The sequence below is a fragment of the Pelecanus crispus genome, chromosome 1, assembly GCF_030463565.1.
Source record: "Pelecanus crispus isolate bPelCri1 chromosome 1, bPelCri1.pri, whole genome shotgun sequence".
Classification (NCBI taxonomy): domain Eukaryota; kingdom Metazoa; phylum Chordata; class Aves; order Pelecaniformes; family Pelecanidae; genus Pelecanus; species Pelecanus crispus.
In genome coordinates this window covers 138,032,888-138,053,550 of record NC_134643.1, presented here as the reverse complement: position 1 = coordinate 138,053,550, position 20,663 = coordinate 138,032,888, and the positions used below count along the sequence as shown (strand labels likewise).

Below are 20,663 nucleotides of genomic sequence, written 5' to 3'. Positions count from 1 at the left end.
ACATCGTCACGCCTCTTCACGACGTACGGACAGATAAATAGCTGAAGCAAATCTGGCAAACGGAGGAAGAGCCCACCCGCAGCCCGCCCCGGCTCTCGCGGCAGCGGTACGCTCACTGCGCACGCGCCCCTCCACGCTAACGGCCGCCCCCCCCCCCTTCCCCTGCGCGCTAGGCTGTGACGTCGCTCCGGCACAGGCTCTCGCTCGACGCGGCGCCCGGAAGCGTCCGGCCGGGCAGTACAGCTGATGGAGAAAGGTTCCGGGGTAGGTTTAGTTCCGGGGGCTCCTCCGCATGAACCTCGGCCGCCGCCGCCGCCGCCTCGGCTGCAACGATGATCCCGATCCCGGTGGTGGTGTGCGTGCTGGGGGGCTGGTGCGCCATCTACCTGACGGATACGCTGCTCAAGGTGAGGGCTGTGGGCGCAGAGCCCGACGGGGAGCCCTTGGCCCCGCGCACGCCGGGGCAGGAGCGCTGCTTCACCCCCCCCCCCCCCGCAGCCCGTCGGGGCCGGGAGGAGGCCGCCGGCAGCCCCAGCTCTCCCGGGCGGGGTCTGAAGTCGCCCCGGGGGAGAGGCCGCCCCGCCTCGCCTACGCTCCGAAACACCGGGACTGGCCACAACCCCCCCCTTTCCCCCCCCCTCACAGGCAGGCGGAGCTGCCGCGCCCCTTCCCCAACCTGCAGGCCCGAGCTGGCGGCGCCCGGCCCCGCTGCGATTCAAACCTAACGGGCCGGCGCGAGGCTCGGGCCGTTGAGGGCGCGTGACGGTGCGGCCGTTGGCCACCCCCCCGTTGCGGTGCCGGGCTCCGGGCTCTGCCAGCGCCGCTCAGGCTCGGAGTGGGGGGAGGCGGCCGCGGGCCTCCCCTGCCTGCCGCCCTGAGCTGGGGGCGGGCGGCGGGCTGCTCCCCGCTCCGCCGCTGCGGGGAGGGTGCGGTTTTGGGGGGGGGGGGGGGGGTGCCTGCCGCCCGCGCCCTGCTGTCCTTCCTCAGGCTGCTGAGGCGATCCTCTCCCCGAGGGCCAGCCTCCCCGTCTGCGAACGGGGCCCCGCGGCCCTGCCAGGAGCCTTGGCGGCGGCGCCCCGGGAGATGGTGTTTTGCTTCCGCCCATCGCTGGGGTCGAAAGCGCCTCCCCGCCGGCTGCAGAGGTTTCGGGTCTGTATTAAAGGACCAAAGCTGTGAAACGTTAGGGAAGCCAGCTTTTCGTCTACTGCTTAAACAGTTATGTGGCACTTCAACGTGCTTTCTGGAGTTTAAAGTTGTATTATCTTTTTTTTTTAAAAAAAACCCAACCTGAATTGATAACTTTGCTGTGTAGAGTGTGTGTTTTATAATGATGATTTTTCTGAGATTACTGTACGTAAAAACATAACGAATGCACTTTTTTCCCTCTTTTGAATGACCTTAGTTTTACTGAAAAAAAAATAAGCTAAGGTAGTGCTCAGTACAAATACTTTTTAAAGAAATAAACTTTAACCTTCAGAGAGTATCGTAAGACTCGTCTTTTTCTTCCTGATGGAGAGGGGAAGGTTGGAAAAGAAAATGCACCAACCAGACATCATTCATTATATCTAGGGATGCATTTGCGCGTTGCACAAGTTTCATTAAGTGGGGGTTTTTTTGAAGCTCAAGAGGTATGGTTTCTAAGAGATGGTTGAAATTGTGCAGTATGTATGCAAAATAGGATGTATGCTGGTTAAATATGAGGAAAAATGAAATGAAAAGTTTGATCTGCAATTCTCTTTCTTTTTTACATTAATGTTACAGTCCAGGAGTTGCATCTGTTTCTGCCAAGTGCAGATAGGGCCTAGCAATTCTGAAGTAAAAAACGTTCATTTTGTCACTCCTGTAAAATATAGGAAGGAACAGAAGAAATTTTAGGTGATGAGAAAACTTGGAAAAAGAAGTGGCTCCCCCTGCTGCTAAATGTTGGAGAGCAAATGTAGCTCAGTAAACGATGAGAGTGGTTAATTGCCAAATACTAGTCTGTACATAATGACAATAAAAAATACAGTAATTTATCTGAAGATTTTTCAGATTTTATTACATGAAGTCTATATTAGGTATTTGGAAACAAACATGGCGTTGTTCTGAAGCACGTTAGAAGATTGGCTTGATACCAGAAAAACATGCTCCTGACCGTAGTGAGACACACCAAAACCCAGCAGGAAGGTCAGCCAACAGGCTGGTTTTCTTTTGATGGTAACTTTGTGTCTGATGAAGAATCTTAGAGTGTGAAGCAAGAGCTGAATTCAGGTAGCAGACCTGTTGTGCCACCATGCTGAGACCCATTTGTGTCTCTGGAGATCTCTTTCAGCATTAGGCCTTAAAATCATTCTCTTTTGTAAGTAAGAATAGTCACTGCTCTTGTTACAACCTCTGGTAGAGCTTAGCAGCAGCACGGGAGCTAAAAAAAGAGCAACCCACGTTGTTTGGAGCCAACTTAGTGCCTGATTTATGTTGAAAAAGAAGGGGGAAAGCCTGGAATGCTGTAGCAAGCAAGAGAGTTCACGGCAAGCAAGAGAGTCCAGGAGTTAAAATTTAACTTTGATCTTTTAACGAGAAGTTTACAAAGGTTATTAATCATCAGGGAGTATGTGGGAGCTGTTGGGTTTTAGTGAACTTACTGGTACATCTCAATGATAAGTTTCACTATGAGCACCACAGCCGAAATAGAATTTGGATTAAATAACCAGATTTATATAATTAGGAAGCTCAGAGCTGCTTGTTTGATTGCTGGTACTGTAAATCTCCCACCACATTCATAACCCGATGCTGCTAGCAACCATAGCAAAAGGCAGTCCCTGCTTAAACCTCAAATCCCTTACAATTTAATTACACCAAAAGGACATACAGAGCATGAGTGAAAAATAATATAGGAGTATTATTTTATTTTTATTATTATTCCATGCATGATCCTGTTGATATTTTTGGCCAGAGAAGGATGTGTGCTGTAACTTGCAGTTGATGTTTAGTCTGTAAACTTGTTCAATATGCAATGTCTCTTGCTCAGTTTGTTCCCTTACCTGTTTTGTTCAGATCTCAAACGTTTTGTTAGGCAGTCTGACTCTTAGAAAGTCTACGATATAGAAGGCATAACTGTGTGTATAAATGCATTTTTGCATGAATAAATTCACATATTATAATATTGCTAGAGTTACATTACAAGGTACCCTTATGTTAGCAAACTGAAAATCTGCAGAATCAAGCTGGGACTTGGAATTTTAAGTCCCTCTTGTTGCTCTTCATTGAACCACTGGCATGAAAGTTTCCATTGAACCTTGGATCCTACAAAAGGGAATCACTCAGGCAGACCCCTAAATTCCTGCTCCCCAGCATCCTATATCATCCCATTTCATTCTGCCTGAAGGATCAGGAATGAGCAAAGGGTAGAAGGTTGTCCCTCCTTCTGAAATAGAAATAAAGAGAAATAAAGAGAAATAAAGGATACGTTAGATGCATTCAGTCAAGGTTAGCCTTCAGCTTTTAAGGTCAGGAAGCTGAAATGGTTCAGAGCTCTTGAACAGATTTTGTCAGCAAAGAAGAATGTTAAGGACTCCTGCTTGCTGGCAGATATTTTTGGAGCTCCTGGAGTGTTTAGCAGACGTTCATTATTTTGGAGGCTTGCACAAATAAAAAAGGTATTGCTTTTATAGTAAAATTAATATAACAAAGATCACTTAGAACTCAACTTAAAGAAGCAGAGCCAAGGCCTGTGTGAAGGAAGTTTGAAATGAAACATAGGACACCAGCATACCTCATACTGGGGCATGAGGGTGCACATGGTTATGTGGTGATCCTACCGGGCTCAGGACAGATGGAGCAAAAGTTTGCACAGAGCTTTTTAATATATTTTGCAAAGGGCTGCAGTCATTTAGTGATCATGAATACCATTTACACAACTTTTGAAGAAAAAAGGAAAATGAATTTTTGTACATTTTTTTTTTTTCCCATTTGGCAAATGTATTGTCAGTAATCCCATGTTTCTCATGGAAAACTTCGTATTTATTTATGCTTTGCTAGTGCAGTGGGGCTGTGATGTGGTTGGAATGAATTTGAAGGGAAGAGTTTGTGGCATTTCTAGGGGAAAAGTGGGTTTTGCATGTGATAAAAAGAACACATTGTTAAAGTGCCAAATCAATATATGTAATTAGCTTTACTATAGTAATATGTGGTTGGTTGGGGCTTTTTTGGACTCTGTATGAATGAATAGGATGTATTTACTTAATTCCCAAAAGACAGTTTCTCATGTCAGAGGTACTTAATCTCATATGTATTTTTGTCCTTAATTATCTGGTAGATTATGTGAGGTCTTTTTCTTTGTTTCTTTGGCTTATGTATTATTATTTGTAAAAGTGTAATCATCTTTGTGGTCTCTTCTGTTTAAGTTAGCAAATGCTGGGTTAGCAAATGCTGATCTGGTTGTGGACACTAAATTTAGTGGTGTCATAGGGAGTGACTAGTGTTGATTAGGGAATACATTACGATGAAAATTTGTCGGTGCCCTCAGCTGACTGAGCAAAAATGTGACTGAATTCAGTCGGGTGAAGAAGAAGGAAATGACCCAGGAATATATAGGCAGAAAGGATAAGTGGTGTAATAGGGGATAAATGAACAATTACCTGAGTAAATAGGTCTTGTGTCATAGGAAAATTGTTACTTGAAATAAATTTTTAGTGTTCAAATTTTAATTCAGCAAAATGAGAAAAGCTGTGAATATAGTTGTGCAAGATGAGATCCTCATGCCCCACCACCACTGCGGCAGGACAGGAGGAATGCAAGGAATTTGGCAAGTTCTAAATTTCTTTAAAGAACCATGGATGACAGCCAGAAACTTGTGAAGTTCCTCTTGGAGGGGGAGCCTGTTGTGAACTATGTGTTCCCGATGTCTTCAGTAGGTGCTGCTGCTCATAGGGAAACTTGGGGACAATGCTCTCTGTCAGGCACCTCCAAAGACTTGTCTGGATTATGTCAGAGACACTCCTGCCTTAGGAACTGCTCAAAGTCAGAAGGCTTAAAGCTCTGGTGCGCTTTTCGTGAGTTATGAGTTCCTCTTTCACCTCCAAGGAAAGCGTTCCTTCAGTTGGGTTTGTGATACTAGCTTCCATGAAGCAGGCTGAGTAAAGGCTGTTGAGAGGACAAGCACCATATCATATAAAGTAGCAATTGCAAAACTATGTCTATTGGTCTATAATATCAGATAATACTGCAGATAAGTATTAATCAGATAGTTTATAGGTCACGTTTCTGATAAAGAGAAATCTTGGTAACTACTAAGAAGGCATTCTAGCAGTGTCTTGAAATGCTGGGAAATTATCCTAGGGAAATTGCTGTTGCAGTATCGCTTGATAACTTTAAATTCCTTCTCACTTTTTGTTAGTATGATCAAATATTTCAGAGTCCTTTTAGGCATAGTCTCTGTGTTTGAAAAGTAGATCTCATTTTTACCCTTACTAAAGGGTATCCACAGTACTGATCCATATCTCACCAATATTAGAAACAGTTTTTTCAGCTGAAGCCAAAAGAAGCATTTTTCTTTATAGTAGTTTTAAAAACGTTTACTGGAATATAATTGCACGTTCTAAAAAATGTCATAAACAGTTCAGTCTTTAGCTCTCTAACCAAACAGTTAAGAACTACTGAAAGTGATTTAGCACTAGGAAAGATGATGTAAGATCTTGTTTGTCAAATAACACTGGATACCCGATCTCTCTCGCAATCCCAGAACTGTTGCAATTTACCTCAAAAGAGTGGCATAACTTTTTTCATATTACATGTCACACCTACCTATATGTCAAAATATAAATAACATGCAGGACGTTTACCTGACGTTATACGTCCATCTTTATATAAATGGATCACATTTACTGCTTGTTCACACAATGCAAAATCTTCCTAGAGGTTTTTGGTTAAACTAATTTTCCACTGTTTTGCAGTCATCGAACTCTCTGAAGGCATCTTATGAAGACTGGCTGCTGACGTATGGCTTGAGCGTCTCTCCTTTTCACATGCGATGGCAAACAGCTCTCTTCAACCGCCAGTTCTACAACTGGGGGAGATGGAAACCCAGATTTCTGTATTTCTGGTATAAATTCAGGATTTTTTTCTTCTGTCAAATACAGAGTCAACAACTTAACCACATCTGTGCCTTTCAGCCTTAGAAGTGTAATAGATAAACACGGTTATTTCACTAGGCTAATGATAAAACCAAGCTAGCGTGGTTGCCATAATTGTACTGTGCCAGTATAAGTCTTTCTCCTCTGCTAAAAAATACATAGCTGTAATATAGGTTGCATATTGAGTTGCTATAACACTAGAAATCTGTAAACTATTTTTACCAACAGTTTGAACTATACATGGTTCTTAAGAGTACAGCTATGACATGTAATACTGCATACAAAAGCAGGTCTGAAAGCAGCTTCTCATATCCTAGATCTGTCCATCACTGTACACTGAGCTCTCTCTCCCCTGTTCACTAGATTTTAAAAAGTATTCAAAGACAGTTGTCTCCCTGTTGTCAATCATTGCCCAGACATTCAGCAACTATACCTGCTTAGAAGCACATGGCTCACCTTCTGTCTTTTATCTGCTGGCACCTTTCCCTGCTAAGATTGCACAGACTGCTGGGAATGGGTAAATAAGCAGGGTGGTTAGTATGAGTGCTCCTGGACTCGTTTAGAAAATTATTGTTCAGTTGCCTTCCTAGCATTACTTTATATCTGCTCTGAAAATATAAAATGAGTAAGGTTTGAATTTCTTTTCATTTCCTGTATTGCTACCCTCAGCGCAGTAGTAATGAGAGGTCTGCTTTGTAATGGTTTCTCTCGTATGTAATGATTTTACTATTTCAGTTTGAAATAGTTCCATATCAATCACAATTTTTTAATGTGTGTAATTTATTACAGTATAATGTTTCCACCAGTCTCTTTAATTAACATTACAAGTACATGTTGCTTAAAATAAATTTGCTAGTTCCCAGTGTGCTTCATTAAGGATAGTAAGAGAAAAATTATGCTGTTGTGAGAGGAAGAAGGACTGGTAGTGAACTGAAGTGTTTTAGCTAGAAAATAAACTTTTATCACATCCTTCAGCTGTTGGACAGTTTAAAATAATAATGCTGAATAAAAATTCACCACTATGTGGACTGACGTAAATTGAAATTATTTTCAATGCTGATTTTAATGAAAAAATAAATTGGTGGGAAGAACAATGTGTTTTAAGTAATTGATTTTATTCTGGTCTTGCAGTTGTACCTTTTACTTCCTCTTTAAAAAAGGTTGAGGCTCAGTTATTGTTCTTTAGCACTTTTTATTGTTTGTGAGGATGATGCAACATTTATTGAAAAAGCTTATATAAATAAACATGTATGCCACCCTGTCATTTGATCCAGCTCTCTAAATATGTGGTGGTGTGGTACCACATCATTAATTATGTATTGTTAGTTATGTTTTTATATTCATAGCTAATGGCAGGTTACATGTATTGGGTAACTGAATAAAATTTAGAATGTGTAAGTACAACACAAAAATATTTGAAAATTAATCAGGATGTGGTTTGGATGTAAAACATTTATTAAAAAAGGAAAATATTATACGTCATTAGTCAATGTTATTAGTATATGTTATTATTGTTATTCATTTCCTTTAGCTAATATTTTTGTATGGGATTGTTGATACATGAATCGTGGTAGTAGCAGCAGTTAAGTTTTGTCCTATGAGTTTGATGTGCTAAATTGCACTAAAGCAGTTATTCAGCAGATTCAGCAGAGAATATACCCTATCTTCTTGCGGCTGTGCGTTGCTAAACTATTTGCTTCTCTTCGTAGGTTCAGCGTAGGAATGGTGTTTGGTATAGTTGCCATGTTTGGCTCTGTTATTCTTCTCGGAAAGACGCTGATGCAAACACTGACGCAGATGCTCACTGAGGCACCGAAAGCCCAGAATGATCGTATGCTGCAAGTTGTGGTACGTGTGCTCTCCTCGGGTCTTTGAGAGTTGTGAACTGTTCTTAACCATCTCCTTAATGGGGTATGTGATGCTTAAATCCTCCCATGCAAGAATAATCTAACTTCTGATACTCATCTACATAAAAATTTGCTGGTTGTTATCAGCCTTAAAAATGGGGAGTGGAGGTAGTAAGAGAGGGGAAGACAAATGAAGGCAAACATGTGGAATAGTTTATATTAAAAATTCTCAGGAGTGAGAATTGGCTAGTAATTTTGAAAAGCCCTAAATTATCATAGTACTAAGAATACAAAACAGAGCTAAGAATTTGCCTCCTTTGAGCTGTGCCATGTAGAGGCACTGGTGACCTTAAGGTTTGCAGGGCACATCCATAATCCACAAGAAGAGAGGAGTTCTGTTTCATTTATTACAATACAAAACATCAGTGGAAAAGGAAAGAAGTGTAAAGAGCTTTGTGTGATAGTGGAAGCCAAGATTCATTAGTGAGGAGATGGCATATGTTTTGATTGTTCAAGGACTTATGCTCTAATTTACAGCGTGAAATTGAAAGTGCTGTTTCTGGCAGTATCTGGTCAAAGGCCTAATAACAATGTATTTAATTGTTTTATGGATTTCTGATGCTGGACAATGTATTGTATTGTTTTAGAAAGGAATGTATTTCACAGAATGGGAGAGATTGCAAATACTGTGTTTTTATCTATGCAAGGCAGTAATGGAAGAACTGACATTGCCCTTACAACACTTCTAACCTGCAAGGATTCCTAACTACCCTTATTTTCCCAAGAGTGCTATCCAGTCAGAATGTACTGTGGTCATTTTTCAGAAATGCAGAAAGTCCTATGAGATTGCTTTGCCTTCTGCTGCATGGCTTAGAGCAGGGGTGCCCAACCATTTGTCTGTATTTAAGTACTCAGCTAGTCTAGTGAACAGAAGTTGGGAATCGTGTGCTGCCACGATAGGCCTTCCTGTAAGCGCTAAACTGACTGCATGCAGCTAGACTTAAAAAGTTGCATGAGCGCGGGAAGCCTGATCATTAGCATGTGCCATGAACTCCAGGCCTTTGGGATGGTTTGGGTCTGTTTCACACATGCAGGGAGAATATAGTGAGACCTGGGAGAGAACTGCTGGTACTGCCACTGCAGTCACCCGGTGCTTAGCCTGCTCCTGAATTATCTCCAGAAGCAGACAGGAGTGGGCAGTCTGTGTGTCCAGTAGAGCGCGAATTGAGCATGAGACAGAAAATTTTTAATTTACATGCCAACAGGGTCTGTCCTAAGCATGTATGCCTGTTACATTCTGGGGTAAGAAAAGCCTCCCTTACATCTTCATTTTCTGAGATTATGATATCCACTTTGGTGACACCAGAGTAAAGTGGTCATTTGCAATACATTGCTCTTTTGAGAAAATAACATAGAGGCAACCAAAATAAAGATGAGCCTTTGGAATTAAGCTGGCGTGAATTGGAACTTTGAAAGCAGAAATCTAGGATAATGTTCACAATTTCAATGTGGATTTGATTCCTCAGTGACTGCTTACTGGCAATATCACTGCGTTCAAACCAAGGACAGACTGGCACTGAAAAACATGTAATGTGTAGGGATAATGTAATGTCATGTATGGGGATAAGGTTACTTCTCCTAAGTTGACTTGTGGTTCTCTTTCTTTCCTACCTCATTTCTGGATGGTGACAGTTGTATAATTCTTTTTTTGAAAGGGAATGTGCTAGCATAAGTTGACACAAAAAAGTGACTCATGTGTGGTTGCACAGAGGTGAAGAACAAATCAGGAGGACCTTCTCCTAATTTAAATTAGTTATTTGTATTTGCCTGGAGGAGAGCGAGTTAAGTTTTTTTAAATAAAACAACTTTTTTTTTTAATTCAACTTTAGCCTGTGGCATAAATCTGTTTAGCTTTTAGCCTTTGGCGATGGAGAGGGGGAGATACAGTTCTGCTTATGTTTTATTGATTAAGATTTTTGTACCCTTCCTCTTCTGTTCAGTCATGTACTTTATTTAAAATACCTATCTGTAGGTAACTGGGCAGTTTTTCTTTAGCTACCCCCTCTTGTGTTTGTTGCCTGTTGACAAAAGTGGGAAAAAGGCAGATCAGTTACTAGCAAAGGATCTTCTTTCACTAAAGGCATTTCCAGAAGACCATAAAATATGACAATGCTTATTAACAAAATACTGCTATTGATTTCAGAACCTGTCATGAGAGTTAACTTCCTTTTTAGGCAAATCTTAAACTGAGTTTTTTGACATGAAGTCTGAAAGCATCCGGTGCTGCGTTCAAACAGGCTAGTTATGGTGGTATTAAGATGGCAACTCTTGCTGTTGCTGTCTGTCCTCCCATGTGCCTGAAGCAGAGGGCCACTGGCAATGCCAGTTAACTGATGCATTAGTGCCACCAGCTGATGCTGTAATACAAGCAATGGATGCTTAACGAATGAAGAGCAGCTGTCTTCATACAGTGAGGTATGCTAGTCGTGCCAGTTAAGATAAATATCTTGGTCATGATCAGAGTCTGGGCAGAATTTGTGAGATGATTTGGTTTAACATTAATGAAGAGAGTCTTTTGAAGGATATCTTTTAGCTAAATTGTCTCAGCAACCTATTGTAGATTTCTGCTGCATGGGTAGGTGAATGCATATAATTGAGGAATGTGGAGGACTGAAGGAAGGTAGGAACAAACGGCATCTGTTCAGTTGGATCTGCAGTCTTTTGTGTCCCACAAGGGTAGTTTTTAGAGAGTCCTATAGGCAGGCCAGGAATTTTTGCCCATAGCATCTCTTTTCTGCCACTGGATTACAATTCAAGTTGTGTTCACATCAGCTGTTAGTAACTGTACTGGAATATGCCCTGCCTCCAGTGGGGAGAGCTGTGGAGCAGATGGGAGAACTGTCCCCGAGCAAGCAGCAGAAGTGGCCTTATCATCCCACTGCAACATGGCCACTGAGCAGGGACAGGAACCAAGCAGGAGGAAAGTCCATCAGGAGGAAAGAGTCATTCTCTGACTCATGACTGCTTTGAAGCCCATCTGAAAGGAGTGTCTGTCTCATGGCTAGTGCAATGAAGGACTTGGGGAGCGGTGGGAATCCACAGCAACAGGAGGAATGTGAGGAACCTGCATATTATGTCTTACATAAAATAGTATACTCATTTCAAGTGCTTTTTTTTTTTAAAGGTTAAATTTCCATATGTAGACTGCCAAAACTTGAACAACAGACAGAAGTTACCCTTTTTTTGACCTTGTAAATTTGGGATGGTCTCATGATTTGGATAGGGAGAGAGCAGGGAGACTGACACTTCCAGTCGTAGGCTCATTTTTTGAACTTTTAGAGCTCATAGTGTTTTAAGTACCATACAAATTTTTTTTTTTTTTTTTTTTGGAAGGGTGGATCTTCTCTATAGCTACATGACTGGCTGCAGGAAATTGTAAACTAATGCTCACAGTTGCCAAGCTTGTCTCATTTGAGTGGAAGTCTGTGTACATTTTTATAAACTTCTTGAGCTGAATATAGAATAGGACACATTTGGTCAGGGCTGTGGGGAGTAAGTAGGGCAGGGAGAAGGCTTTTGTGCCTGCAGAACTTTCAACCTTCAACAAAAGAATATATATTTAATATATTTTAAGATATGTTGAATAAAGTGGGAGAGGAGGTACAAGTGATAGTGCTGTGTGAGAATGACCCCTATTCTGTTGCGGGTCTGAAGAAGCTGTGTCGGAGCAGCAAGTTCAGGGGTGGAATGATTTGTCTTTGTACCTCTTGGTTTCCTCATTTGTTTTATTTTGTTGTCATGCCCACATCAACAGGTGCCTGGTGTAAATTTGCCTGTCAGCCAGCTGACCTATTTCTTCTCTGCAATCCTCATCAGTGGTGTGATACATGAAGTCGGCCATGGGGTGGCAGCTATTCGGTAATACAAATTATTTTTCTCTTACTATGTGCCAACAAAGCCTAATATTCCAGAGCATTTACTTACAGGTGAATACTGTTAGCACTTCTTCAGTTTATCTAGAGAGTCTGTTTATTCTGTATTTCATAGCTTCCTTAGGTTTAAAGTTTGGAAGGGTGTACAATTAAGGATAGGGTTTTAATGTACTGTCTATTCTACAGATCATGAGAAAGGACTTCTGCTTTGCAAATACACCATGCTGCATCAGGTTTAAAATAATACTTCTTGTAAGTGCTCCTGTTGTTCCTAGCAGCAATTGTATTTCTGCAGCTGTGGCACTTAAAGAGGACCCATGTGCTATTGCACGATGGTACTTTTAAATAGATTTTAAATTGGTTTGTTTAAACATAGTATGTGAAGTAGCACATGAACAGGCTGAAGCAGTAACTTGGTCAAATGTGATCTGCCCCTCTTAATCTCAGTGATGTGTTAATTTTGATCAAAGATGATATTTTTAATGTCATAGAATCATAGAATGCTTTGGGTTGGAAGGGACCTTTAAATATCATCTAGCCCAACCCCCCTGCAATGAGCAGGGACATCTTTAGCTAGATCAGGTTGCTCAGAGCCCCATCCAACCTGGCCTTGAAAGTTTCTAGGGATGGGGCCTCCACTACCTTTCTGGGTAACCTGTTCCAGTGCTTGACCACCCTCATTGTAAAAAATATCTTCCTTATATCCAGTCTAAATCTATCCTCCTTTAGTTTAAATCCATTATTCCTTATTCTGTCACAACAGGCCTTGCTAAAAAGATTGTCCCCATCCTTCCTATAGGCCCCCGTTAAGTACTGGAAGGTTGCAATAAGGTCTCCCTGCAGCCTTCTCTCCTCCAGGCTGAACAACCCCAACTCTCTCAGCCTGTCCTTGTAGGAGAGGTGCTCCAGCCCTTGGATCATCTTTGTGGCCCTCCTCTGGACCCACTCCAACAGGTCCATGTCCTTCTTGTGCTGAGGGCTCCAGAGCTGGACGCAGTATTCCAGGTGGGGTCTCACCAGAGCAGAGTAGAGGGGCAGAATCACCTCCCTCAACCTGCTGGCCACGCTGCTTTTGATGCAGCCCAGGATGCAGTTGGCTTTCTGGGCTGGGAGTGCACATTGTTGGCTCATGTCCAGCTTTTCATCCACCAGTACCCCCAAGTCCTTCTCCGCAGGGCTGCTCTCAATCCTTTCATCCTCCAGCCTGTATTGATACCGGGGGTTGCCCCATCCCAGGTGCAGGACCTTGCACTTGGCCTTGTTGAACCTCATGAGGTTCACAGAGGCCCACCTCTGCCACTTGTCCAGGTCCCTTTGGATGACATCTCGTCCTTCTGGTGTGTCAGCTGCACCACTCAGCTTGGTGTCATCTGCAAACTTGCTGAGGGTGCACTCAATCCCACTGTCTATGGCATTGGTGAAGATACTAAACAGCACTGGTCCCAGTACAGACCCCTGAGGGGCACCAGTTGTCACCGGTCTCCATTTGGACATCGAGCCGTTGACCACTACACTCTGGATGTGACCATCCAGCCAATTTCTTATCCACCGAACAGTCCACACATCAAATCTATATCTCCCCAATTTAGAGAGAAGGATGTTGTGGGCGACTGTGTCAAAGGCTTTACAGAAGTACAGATAGATCATAGAATCATAGAATCGTTTAGGTTGGAAAAGACCTTTAAGATCATCCAGTCCAACCATTAACCTACACTACCAAGTCTACTCTAAGCCAATCAAGGGTAGACTAGACTAAACCATGTCCCGAAGTGCCACATCTACCCATTTTTTGAACACTTCCAGGGATGGTGACTCCATCACCTCTCTGGGCAGCCTCTTCCAATTCTTGACCACCCTTTCCGTAAAGAAATTCTTCCTAATTTCCAACTTAAACCTCCCCTGGTGCAGCTTAAGCCCATTTCCTCTCGTCCTATCACTAACTACTTGGGAGAAGAGACCAACACCCACTTCACTACAACCTCCTTTCAGGTAGTTGTAGAGAGCGATAAGGTCTCCCCTCAGCCTCCTCTTCTCCAGACTAAACAACCCCAGTTCCCTCAGCTGCTCCTCATAAGGCCTGTGCTCACTTAACTATGATGATTACTTCACAAAAAAGTTAGTTGACATGGTTAGTCGTTACTGTTAAATGACACTCTAGCATAAGAGGGTTAAGTGGTGGTTACTGGGACTGATATTCAGGTGTCCTCTGCATTTCTCCTGGACATCATCATTATCTGTCCCGTGAGTATGAAGCCGTAAGTTGTTCCTCTGATTTTCTTGAGTGTAGGGAGTCATGATTGCATCTTAACCCATTACTACCTTTTTTTATAGCCCCAAAAGTTCTCAGTTAAAGGGGTGGTTTGGGACCCTCTGTGTTTCATGTTCTGTTTGTTTTTCAGCTTTTTTACCCTAATATTCACAGGGATTTTTCTGTGGAGGATGGAGCTTTTGCTCTTGCTTATCCCACCACAGGAAGAAGCAACAAAATTTTCTTTCTCTTACAGTGCCTTCACATGCTGCTGGCTAACTGCAGATAAGCCAGAAGTAACTATAGAGCTCTTTTTAATGAAAATGAATATTTCTTATACCTTAGTGGTGTGATACCTTCATTCAAGATCCGGAGAAAAGGCTCTGAATATTCAAGTTTGGGTTATGTTTTTGTCAAAAAATTGATTCCCAGCAATCTCCAGGGGAAGAAAAAGTTTGTGCAATGTACATTGCTGTTGCTGATGCTGTTCTCCGCTTGATGTTTTTTTTTTTTCCTCGTCCTAGCACAGGTTGGGTCTATAGTGCTGTTGGGGTCAATCCTCAGTGTTTAGGCTTTACTAAATAGCTGTGCTGTGGGCAAATTTTATTACTCTGGCAAATCACTTTGACTCCTTGAAATCTAATACACTTTTGCCAACTTCAGTTCAAGATAGTATTGGCTGTGAACTACAAGACCTTAAAACATTTGAGCCTTAGCTTAGTTAAGGCTTGTGCCAAAAAAGCCTTTTTCTTTTTTCTTCTGTACCTCCTTCCCAAGCCATGAAATCATGTACAGGCATTAGACTGCCTATTAATAATTGATAACATGGGTAGGTCTGATGAGTTAACTCCAGGGAACTGATGTGTTACTTCATTCTGATTAATTTTGTATAACTCTGTGTCTTCTTTTATTGTATATGCACAATAAATATATAAATGTGAATAAATAAAATGCTCTGCCCAGTCTACTGTCTCAGTAAAGATATGGGATTAGCTGATCCATGCCTGGTTTGTTTTGGAACATGATTGTCTTGGAATAATAATTGGAATGTAAGTATCTGGGAACATGATTGTCATGCCTCTGTTAGTCCCTTACGAAATTTCTAGCTTCATAAAAACTTTGCATAGTTATTCCAAAAAGTGCCATTTAAAAGTGATTGTAAAACCTCTGAAAAATATATAGATATATATATAATCTGTATGACAGTGTCAGCTACTAATATATTTAAATAGCATTTGTCCTTTTAACCTCTTGACTTGTTTTCATTTTTTCAGATGACATTTCCGTCGTTTTTGTTAGTTTACAATTTACTCTAAATTTCATTTAGGAGAAACAGAGAAATGATGAATTCCAGAAATCTGTGACAGCTTCTTCCAGATAATTTTTCATAGATTAGTGATTAGATTTTTCATAGATTAGTGGCAGCCTACAGGCTGCCATTTTTTTACTTAAAAGAAAAAATCCCCCAAATGTTAAAATATGTGTTAACTTGAAAGTAGATTTTTAAAAAAAATATTTTATGTGTTACTGTTACCAGGAGAAAGAAAAGAAGTTGAACTTATCCTTTATTTTTTACCAGACTCAAGAAATGTGTGCTGCTTAAAAATGACAACTACTGCAGACAACATCCTTCAGTTTAATTACATTTCAATTACTCATATTATGAAAAATAAGTTAGTTTTATAATTATAATTTTAGTTATTGTAAAAAATACGTGTGCTATGTAGAATCTCTCAGTTTTTCATTTATTTGTTTGCAGTGACACCGCTTCATTTTTCTTTTCTTCTTTTTAAGAGAACAAGTACGGTTTAATGGATTTGGGATTTTTATCTTCATTGTCTATCCTGGAGCATTTGTTGACCTCTTCACAACCCACTTGCAATTGATATCTCCAGTCCAGCAATTAAGGATATTTTGTGCAGGTAATAGTTTGTGCTTTTTTATTAAATCTTTGCTTAGCCCAGTCACTTATTCTGCAGGTATCATTTGTGAATCCTTGATGGAGGATTGAAGGTTTAAAATGAAGAAGTACAAAAGCTTTCTTTACCTAAAGGTGATCCTTCTGTTCTGAACCTAAGTTGTGATTTCAGAAAATCATTTGATCATTACTGTCCATATTGTGCTGTTTTCTGGAGGAGAAACATCAGTTTCTAGGAGCTTAAATGAACACCAGTTTCTTGTCATGAAAAATGTTATTATATCCTAGACCTGATTCAGCATAGTTGTGCTTAAGAAATTCCAGTTGTGTGGTTGGGGAAAAAATGTGGTTTCTGACCTTCCTCTCTCATTAGAAAAAGCTCTTACACCAGCTCAGGAAGAGCTCTTACATCAGCTCAGGTGCAGAAGTTCCTTTGGGGTTTTTTGGTTTTGGGGTTTTTCTGCATATTGTATGGCCTAAGTAGTAAAACCTTGGAGCACAAAAGCTGGAAAATACTCAGCCAGAAGACTGTTAGTATGAGAACATGACTTGCTGTCACAGGTGAACACCCTTAAGCAATTCACTATCATTTTCTGCAACAGGAGCAATCTATTATGTGATTTTTCAATAGTATTGTGAGTGATTTTCAGTGACGTGTGAGTTATGTTATTATACAGGTCACTATGTTTTGATGTTGCTGTTGGGAGGAAATAAAGGCTAAAACACAAACATCCAAAGAGAATCGCAGCTTATGGCTCCAAATAACCTCCGAATCTTTTTGATTTGATGTTTTTTGAAGTCTCTGGCTACTGGGAAGTAGAGCCCTGTTCTTGTGAAAAGTTAGACTGAGACTGTGTTATGCTACCTGAACCACTTGTATTATTGATTTCTAGAGACAAAGGTGTTTCCCAAACTACTGAAATAAAGATAGAAAAGTTAGCATCTTGGTTTAGTTCTTTTTACTGATTGTTTTCTGTTGCAGGGGACAGTAGGATAGCAGCCAGCCTGTTGTAATGTTTAGATACTAGCATTGTTTCTTTAATATTGTAACTAAAACATTATATAGAGGGTTTTAGGCTGGGCATACAGAAGCCTTTAGCAAAGCATCTTTTCAGGCTTTCATAAATCAAGTCAATGATGAGAAATGTTAGGTAAGTAAATATATCTATATTCCAAATACCCTAATGAACGCAAATCATTCACTGCAATAGGCTAATTTTTATGAAGCCCTGTTTCTCAAATTAATCATTTTCCATTTCCAGCTACTGTGAACAGAACTGAAAGAGAAGACATACCGATTTTCAAAATGGGTTGCATACATACATTCCTGAGAAATCATGTAGAAAAATAAGATTATAAGCCGTAATAGAAAATAGTTCCTTGCATGTTTTTGATGACAAGCAAACACCTATAATATTTTTTCAGGTTTATTGGGAACCATGAAGTAGGGGGATACAAGGCAGGAACAAGCTTGCAAGACTGGTTAGCATCAATGGCTTGTTATCAGTTAGGTATAACAAATATATGCATTTTTTTTACAGCTAATGATAGGTATGTTTCAGAACTAGGATGTTTGATAGTGATAAAAAGTGATATTCACTAAACTTGACTCAGTTTTTCTTAATTGTCATAACAGTTGAATGAACCTATTCTCAGTGTTCTGAAGTTCAGAGTATACAGAGACATGCTTTCAGATTTTTGTATGGCAGCTAAGTAAGAGAGCTACAGTAGAGAACGACACCAAATATTCCTTTTGTAGTCCGCCTATACTCTGGAGATTAAAGAGTATATTTGTTGTACAGCAGATGGCATCATGAGTTCAAGAATAGTCAATGAGTGTTCTTGTAAGACTTGTGATTTTTTTTGCATTAATTCCATGCCTAGTACATGAAAAGTGCTTGTGCAGCACTTTCTTATAATCAGTTCAAATATTTGTATTTTTTTTGAGACCCTTTTTAATATGTTTTGTCTTTAACAGAAAAAGGAGTTAAATATTTTTAAAACATTATTTTAAGGTCTTTTAAGGGTTGTGTAAAGTGTCCCTTTTTAAGTATAAGGAATTAGGTATCCAAGGTTGAGCCTGTTTTACCAAAATGAAATTGATGGTATACTCAGCAGTGTACCTCTGTGGGTATTCTCATTTTAAGCCTGTTTATTTTTCTGTGGATCACCTGGGAAGAATTTGAAGCCTTTGTATTTTAGGCTTTTCTGCTGTATTCCACACAGCAAACTGTGTAGATTATGGTATTAAGGCCCATGTTTTCCTAGCTGTTTGAAAGTATTCCTTGTCACGCTCTAGCAGTTCCATCACCTCTTTTTTTTTACTATTTTAAAGTTTTTTTCCAGTTTACTCTCTTTAGCAGCCACACTGTTACAAAGAAATTTTGTTTCTGTCTTAGATTTTTATCTTTTGTTAAGTAAATATTTTTAAGATAAAAAGGTTAAACCAATAAAGTTAAAATATTTACTTAATACTTTTGGGCTCGTTGCACTTGTGTGTGTGTGTGTTCATGCATATATGTATGTGTGTGAGATAAGAGAACTGAATGCTGAAACATTTCATCTATTTGACTGCCTTTCAATGATATATGATTAAAAACTACAGAAAGAGAAATCACTTTAAGAAGCATCTACTAGTGGAAATGTCAGCAAACCCTTAGTTAAACTACTCCAAAAATGTCTCTCATTTCTGCAGCATTAGAAAAATAAAAGAAGACTGGGTGACATGTAGAGATAGCCAGGGGAAATAAGTCTGCCATATGTTATGATTCCTGTGTTATATACAGTGCAAGAAAGATAGGTTTAATATGCTTTTAAACACAGTTAGTTCAGTTCCTCTCCTGTAACTGCACTGTAAATATAGAATTGAATCAAACCCTTCTTAACAAGATGAAGCACTTATGAAGCAAATGAGGAATCTTCAACACTGAAAAGTTTTCCTGCGTTGGTCGTACAAAATGTTTGTCCAAGAACACAAATTAAATGAGAAAACTTGTATGGTACTGGATGTTGAAGAAAGCCAAGTGTGTCTTATGATAGCGATTCATATCTTCCTAGGGAGAATAGCATGCTATAAAGATTGCAGTTGCAAATACGTTGCCCAAAGTAATGTGTCAGGAAGTGCTGATTGCACAACTTAGTTTCCTGATGTGGTTTTAGGTCCAGATTTTCTTGTAAAAGAAGCCTTTTTTCAAGTAATTTTTTAAACTTGTTTGGCACATATACATGTAATTATTTTCATTGAAACACTGGAGATAACCATTAAAAATACTGAATTGCAACTGAATTTCAGACATCTTGCTGACTCGGACAAATGGTATTTATTCACATATAAGCCCACTTTATTGTGGTAGGTGACATGTAATACATTTCATTCCACTAGTTTTTTAGTATTTATGATTGATGACAACTCTGTACATAGAAACTGTAGTTTAATAATTGATTCAGAAACCCAGTTTTTCTTCTGGATGCTCTGCCCACTACATACTTAGAAAAGTAGTGTTACGTGATGAAATATCAATATGATAGAATGACACCTTAAAAATGGACTTGCCACTTCCCTATCTTTTCTGATAGTATAATTCTCAGGGGTTCAGAGGCTTCTCTAAAACTCCCCTACAAAGTAACATCATAGCAGCTTAAGTTTGTGAAGTAATATATGTATTCTTCTTTCATGCCTATATTCACAAATTAACTTTTCATCCATTCTTACAGTAATTATTTCAAGAAAAGTTAATTAGAAGGTAACTGTAGAATCTCGCATTTCAAAACCACCTTTTTGTTATTAGTGTTTATTTAGAAATGTGATTTTTTTTTTTCCTTTTTTTTTAGGAGTGTGGCATAATTTTGTTCTTGGTGTTGCTAGTTTCATGGTTTTATTTCTGCTGCCAGCTATCCTTTTCCCTTTCTATTACACGGGTGTTGGGGCACTTGTCACTGAGGTTGCAGAGGTAAGAAAAGATCTTTACTGTTTTCATATTATATGCTTTGTGAGCTGAAATGTAACTGTGTCTCTTATTATCACAGTCAAATTTGGTCAGTGCAGCACTCTGCAAAATCTAATACATTGCACTTTTTGTCTGCCTAAAGTTTCTGTCTCGGTCTCCTGTTTTTTAGTATTTGTAAATGAAGGAACGTGGTATTAATAATTATAGACTATTCAGCATACTATAAAACTGTTTAGACATCTGAGATGAGTTTGCAGGCTTATTTCTGGGGGGTTTTTTTAACTTATTTTCAGTATTGGCACCAAGTAAATCTACTGGAAACTGCATTATCACTCTAGTTATTGCTATCTGGTTTTAATGTTAAAGATTATTTTGAGCTGATTTCCTTGCTTGTTTGGTCAGCTGGAAGCAAAGTAGCGATAGACTGCTGAGTTTCTGGAAAGGACTGATTTTTTTCTGACTTAATCAAATACAGCACAGTTGAACAGCAGAGCTGAAAAGATTCAGTCTTTCTTGGATCTAAAAGTGAACTGATATAACTCAGGAGCAGAGTGACATTTATTATGCTTTATACCTTCGAAAGTATAGGTACACCCTGCTTTGTTGAAAGATTCAAGGTATTAATTTAAGCTTCTTGAACTTAAAATGGTAGGAAAAACCA

The 20,663-nt window shown here is 40.0% G+C and overlaps 1 protein-coding gene across 2 annotated transcripts in view; it reads left to right on the top strand.

Moving 5' to 3' along the window:
- Window positions 1–332: 332 nt before the first annotated feature.
- Window positions 333–20,663, top strand: part of MBTPS2 (membrane bound transcription factor peptidase, site 2) — a 37,391-nt gene continuing 17,060 nt past the window's right edge. For both annotated transcript variants that reach the window (XM_075707900.1, XM_075707909.1), the window contains exons 1-6: window positions 333–407; window positions 5,931–6,079; window positions 7,820–7,958; window positions 11,772–11,875; window positions 15,932–16,059; window positions 19,887–20,005. In XM_075707900.1, the coding sequence (XP_075564015.1) occupies window positions 333–407; window positions 5,931–6,079; window positions 7,820–7,958; window positions 11,772–11,875; window positions 15,932–16,059; window positions 19,887–20,005 (714 nt within the window). The remainder of the gene's footprint in view (window positions 408–5,930; window positions 6,080–7,819; window positions 7,959–11,771; window positions 11,876–15,931; window positions 16,060–19,886; window positions 20,006–20,663) is intronic.